Source organism: Chelonoidis abingdonii, chromosome 3 (genome assembly GCF_003597395.2).
Source record: "Chelonoidis abingdonii isolate Lonesome George chromosome 3, CheloAbing_2.0, whole genome shotgun sequence".
NCBI lineage: Eukaryota > Metazoa > Chordata > Testudines > Testudinidae > Chelonoidis > Chelonoidis abingdonii.
The window spans coordinates 62,263,007-62,269,433 of record NC_133771.1 but is presented as its reverse complement, the minus strand read 5'-3'; the positions used below and the strand labels follow the sequence as shown (position 1 = coordinate 62,269,433).

At 40.5% G+C, this 6,427-nt stretch overlaps 1 protein-coding gene across 1 annotated transcript in view; it reads right to left on the bottom strand.

Moving 5' to 3' along the window:
* The window catches only part of MYO6 (myosin VI), a 124,751-nt gene extending 119,243 nt beyond the window's left edge, over positions 1 to 5,508 (bottom strand). Inside the window, 1 exon segment of the mRNA XM_075064556.1 lies at positions 5,405 to 5,508. Coding sequence (XP_074920657.1) covers positions 5,405 to 5,508 — 104 coding nt within the window.
* Between the last annotated feature and the right edge of the window lie 919 nt (positions 5,509 to 6,427).

The following is a 6,427-nucleotide window of genomic DNA, read 5'->3' as shown; positions in this document are numbered from 1 at the left end:
ACTTGTCTGATTGGAGATAGTAGCCATTTGAAATCCTACTCTAATGGATAGGAAGTGTAACAACACCTACTGCAGAGGTTCATTCTGGGTAGTGCTCTGAAGAGCAGAATGAGGTTCCAAGGTCATGCTCTATGACCTTGTGGGGCTGGAATAAAAGTAATGCCCTTAGGAAGCATTTAATGTTGAGATTTGTATAAAACTTCCTTTTCATTAACATTTTAAGAACATTATGCCACTGAGACTTGACTTTTTTGCTTCAACATTCATACACCCACAACAAAGCCTTCCAGTGGGAACTCAAGGTTGTATGTCACTGGTATATCATTGTAATTAAATATGGACTTTGCACAAGGCAGTGGAATAAGCTGTATTTGATGACTTCTCTTTTGGGGTCCCTGAAAGCAATAATCCCTTAATTCAAGTATTTATTGTAAACAAGTTTGGTCTCCGATGGATTACCGGGCTTGCATTAGCTCACCTCCTCTGTATGACAGAGGCATCCAAGGAGCCAATACTAGATTATAGCTCTCAGGCTTGATTAACCTCTTTAGCCAGAAAGGCCTAAATAGGTATCACTGCTGCTCCCTCATGCTTCTTTTGTAATCTCCTGAGGAGCTGTGGGAAAAGTGGGAAGACATATGTAGTAGGGACCTTGACCAGGTTTGTAAGATGCCATTCATCACTCCACATCCAAGGTCCTGACAGAGAGACTGTAGAGCACTTTATTTATTATTTCCGTATGCAAAAAGGTCAGTCAGCAGCCGAGCAAACTGACCTGCAATGAGCAATATATTTCGGAGAGCATCAGTCACTCTGCAAATCTGTTTTTGACAGATAAGCCTTGGTGTTAATCTTCCCCTTGATAGGCAGTGTGATGGTGTGGGGAATACTGTCAGTGTCCAATTATGAATTCTATTTGGTTTTATAAATGCTATTTGTAATTGTAACAGTCACGTTATTATATCATTCATTTTGTAGTAGGAACCTGACATGTAATGAGGAAGCTGTCTGGAAAGCCATAACAGAACCATCAAAGACCATCAGCATTGAATGGGATACAGTGGGACGGCTACCACCAGGGCCATTGACTCTGAATGGACTCTGCAGAGAGTCTTTCTTGGGGAAGAGAGCCGGAAACCCACTGTTCAAAGCACATGACTGTGAGAACAGGGTTTTTTCCCCCATGACTAACAAAAGAAAGTCCATTTTCCAAGGGGTGGGTGTCATGACCAGAACTGTTCTGTTATCCATGGAAGGAGCTGTGCACTGGACCTCAATGAATCATTGTGTTCTAGCTGATGGATGCTGTGCTTTCTCCATCTGTTACACATACCCTGAACTGAACTGGGAAGATGTTTAATACAAAAACAAAAACAAAACCATGATTCTCTGCATTCACCAGTTGTAAGAGCAGAGAATATAGATCTGTCAATGGATGAGGCAGCAATGCAGAAGGGACACAGAGAATTACTGGACAGGTATCATATGAACTCTGGATCACTGAAGCATGCCTGTGTATCAGACCAGAAATCCCAACAGGAACTGAGTTTGCATCTCTTTGACACCACTTTCTATTATGGCCATCTTCATCTTCTGTCAACATTCTCCTGAGATGAGATCTTTTACCTGATCGATTCATTCTCAGTTCAGGCTTATGACTGGCTTCCCTGGCACCATGTATTTGTGTTTGCCCAGAATCCAAGACATTCCAGGAACCATATCATTCCATATGTTTGTTTCAGTTTTCTCTGTCGTCCAGAACCCAGATCAGAAACAAACATTGTCCAGGAAAAAATAAGTGAATATTCTTCTTTTCTAAAGCCAGTATAATTACTACCAAGATCCTCGAGAGAGACATTGGGAGTGCATGTAAAATAGTATGGTAATATTTGAAGTTGGGAAAAGAAAACAGCTGCCATCCATCTGCAAAACATAGGAATTGTTGGAGGATAATAAAATGGGAATGCTTTGAATACTACCCTACACTCAGAACTTATTTAGATGTTTTAGATAGGGCTCTGCTCTGCTTGTACCCAATTCTCTGAGGCTAGCAATAGTATTGGAAGCAGGTAGCAATATTCCAATCTGAAGTAGATTTTGGATTACTTCATTCACGTCAAAGCAGCAAAGAGTCCTGTGGCACCTTATAGACTAACAGACATATTGGAGCATGAGCTTTCATGGGTGAATACCCCCTTCCGTCGGATGCATGTCATGCTCCAATACGTCTGTTAGTCTATAAGGTGCCACAGGACTCTTTGACAGATCCAGACTAACATGGCTACCCCTCTGATACTTCATTCATGTCATGGTCTTTTCAGGTTGCTGGGCCTGGGAATGGGACAAAGTTGCTCTTGAAATTTTTCCACAACTCTACAGGGTCCCTCCTCACAATGTCCAGTGAGCTCATTTGATCAGAGCTATAGGTAGCCATTTTGCTCCCAAATTGAGTGAGTCTGGCACCAGTTTAGGGTCTAACTCCAGACAGAGCCATTTTGGAGATAGCTCCGAGGCAAAAAATGAGCAGCTAATGACCCTGCTACCACCTGCAAAGAGATATTTTCTCCTATGTACTTCACAGATTGCTTCAACTTGTCGTATGATCTGTATTCCTTTCCATAGTGTGTAACAGGAGTCAGGATCATAAGTTGACTTTTCTGCTGGTTCTGAATAGCTGCTGCTTTCCATAAAGTTTATCGTACCACTAAGATAGCTCAGAACTGATTGCCCTGAGTATTTGATTCCAAGGACCAAAGCCCCAGATAGCTGAATGAAACATATTCTGAATTGACACCTTTTTCAAAACCCTCTGTTAGTCTATAAGGTGCCACCAGGATTCCAAAACCTCTGTTAGTCTATAAGGTGCCACAGGATTCCAAATAGGACCTCTGTTTGTCTGATAAGGTGCCACGGATCCAAAACCCTCTCAGTTAGGTCTATAAGGTGCCACAGGAGTTCCAGAAACGTCTGTTAGTCTATTAAGGTTGCCAACAAGGATTCAAAAACCCTGATGTTATACTATAAGTGCCACAGGATTCCAAAACCATCTGGTTAGTCCATAAGGTGCCCACGGTTACAACTCATCTTAATCAATTCCACTCTGTCTTTGCCGGGCTAGTTGTTGTTCTTTCACTCTTCCTCTCTTTCCAGGGAGGAGTCTCGGCAGGGTGTACATGCATGTGTAGCGATTGGTGTATGTAGGGCCGAGAGGCAGCATACGTATGGAACACTGTTCCACGGGGCGCATGCCTAGTTTCGCATTATGGAAAGGACACTTTAGGGAATTCAATAACTAGTTCACATTTGTTTGTTTACTCATTGTGTCTGCTGCCTTGATGCCACCTGAGAGTTTTCATGGCAAAGCAGGGGCTGAGATAAGCTAGTCATCGTGACTAGTGCAGGGTTGAAGTGCCCTGATGATTCGAGGTAATGCACTCTTTCAGGTAAATCTCCTACAATTCACGTTACATTTGAGCCCTGATTCCGGATTCGCACGGCGTCACTGGCGGAAAAATATCTGTCTGTTTATCTTGTAATGATAACCAAGTTAAAGTATTGACAGTGACACAGAGAAACTCTGGCTCTACAGCATGAAGGCGGAGAGGTGTGTGGTTAAGATAGCCAAAAAATAACAGTGACCAAGAGGCCTTCAAGCCTTCTGGTTCCCTACACATCAGGGTGTTTCTCTCATGCTTGTAGGAGAAGCAGTGGTGGTGGGCAGGCAAGCATGAAATCTGCCACAGAAGTTGGAGCATAGGAGTGCAGAAAAACCCTATTAAAAACTTTTAGGGTAGATGAGAAAGGATATATGATAATTGTCTAGGTCATTTGCAGACTCTTAAAGAGTCAATTTTCACAATATGCAGTACACTCAACCTGAAAGTTCTGGCTGACACAATGTGTTAAACAGGTTGAAGTGCCCATTGTATCTATCTGGGCTCTTTACCATGAAGAAGAATGACATTTAGATGGCCTTACATTGGTTTATATTTTTATCAAGCAAAGATGACCAGCTTTCCTATTCAGGTTTCTTCCTAAGACTATTATACCCATGTCCCCCAGTAAAAGGAACGGTGTGCTCTTGTCACCCTTGACCTGTGACTAAATTCCCTGCAATGTCATAAGAGAAACTGATGAGAAATGGGTATTCCTCCTTTCTACAAAATTCAAGTTCATAACGAGGAGGAACTTTTGGAAATCACAACACAATTTAAGTAATCTCCAGAACACCAAACATGAAGACTTACTACAGCGCTACCAGTCTTGCAGTAAAACATCGTAAAACTACTTCTTTGGCTATTGAACTAAAATAACTAGTAACACAAATTTTCTTATAATCAAGATACTCTCTGTCATAAATTGATGTTCAACTTAAGACCATTGGATGTGAATAACATTGTGAAACTCTACCAATTTGAAAGTCATATATCAGGACAAGAATCCATCTCCTCGGTCAACACTGAATTAAGCCATTGCATCAATTTAAGTGAGAACCATCACAAAAATATAATCCAAAAAGCTCTTTGTTGGTTTGAGACCATATACTTTTGAAGATGTCATCTGGAGGGAGACTGATGGAATGTAACGTGCTACTTAAATCCTTAATTTTACTCCTAACAAGTGGTTTTCCCCAGCTCATGGGGTATTCTTCAAATACCAATGTTTCCTCACCATAAATGCAGTGGGGGTTTTATTTACAAAGTTTTCGATTTTATCTTTAAATTTCTGGGCTTCCTGAATCCAAGGGTACGGTACTCATGTCTCACTAGTATTAACACATCTGAGGTTAGAAACATGGTTTCGAAATTTATTATTCAGTATCCCTCAGAATTAATGCTTTCAGACATTTTATTGAAGTTGTCCTCAGAAAACATTTTTTCTTTATAAAAATTAATTCTATTGAAACTGTGAAGACATAGGAAAGAGGGGAAATGTGAACATTAATCAATACAACCAAATTGTTTTTATAATTCATTCCTAGATTTTGAACATTATTAAAAGCAATCATGGGGGAGGTGGATGAAAAAAAGAGGTGTTCACTCCAAAGACAGATCCTGAGCCAGTCTCAGTTTCTCAATATGAGAAAAGTGACACTGCACAGAAAGACCCACACATATTCAGTTACTTACTATAGATACTGCGATACATGGAAACTGGCAACCAGAAACTATGTGTTTCTTGCCAGTGGGAGCCCAGTATTGCAGAATTCCATATTTATTGATCATTTTTCTTTGTCACTGAGCGAGCTGAGGCAAAGGAAATGTTAAGTGAATGCTCAAGCAGAGACAAAGAAGAGAATTAGAAATTGACTCCCATTGTTGTGCTTCTATGCACCGAGCTATGTGATGTTTAGTTCTTTAAGGCATTCCTTAATCCGCTTTCTTACCTTGCCTTTCTGTTTAACGGTTCAATAGTTAAGCTGTCAGGGCCAATATCCACATATTCCATCTTGAACCCATCGAGACTTGGTGTGGAGCCCCACCAGACCGTTCCCGTCCTCCTATCCATTTGCACACATATTCATCTATCTCCCTGATTACCAGCGTAACAAAATACTGTATAAGAAGTCTGATCCAAGATGCACCATCAAATAGTGTCTACAAACAAGTATTTAATCCAAACACGAGTATATAAAATGAGAACATGAACACTGATTCTAGTATTAAAGTAGTTACACCCCTATGCTACCCCTTATTCTTAACAACAACCCTTTACTGACCTCGTCCAAATGCCTCTTTGGACAACGTTTTAGATTTGTCTCGAAATTCAAATGCATCATTGTTATGCATAAAACAATAGGGCATCTGAAAAAGCTAAAGATCTAGTGCACATTTCCAACTTGGATTCCTAAAGTTACGACTCACCTAACAAGTACTTCAATACCAGATTTACTCGACACGAACACCATGCACGAATTAAAAAGAATTTTGACTGTGATTTGGCTTTCTGAATAGGCCAAACAAATTACGAAGTCCTATTCGGATAAACTACTTTAATACTTAGTACCCTTATTATTATAGAAGTAAATCAGAATTGATGCGATGTTCACTGAGTCTGATCCAGACAGCTTCGGAATCCAGTTGCCATGTTTCTTTCCCCCCAGACAACATTCACACAAACAATGTATGATCAGTCATCTCTAGAGCTCAGGAAAAGTACACATCTGGATATGATCACTCTTGCGCCATTTATCCCAAAATAACCTGGCTAATCAGTATCATTAAACTGGACACCACTTACAAAATAAAACATACACAAACACCCAATGAAAGTACTCTTTAATGCCGAAGAAGTTAAACCAATAGTTTCTACCCATTACTCACCCACTTGAGCTTAAGAGCAGTGCGTTTCAACTGGGAGTCCACAGACTATGTCTAAGATGTAGATGCTACCCATTAGCACACATAATAGTGAGAGTATGGTCAGA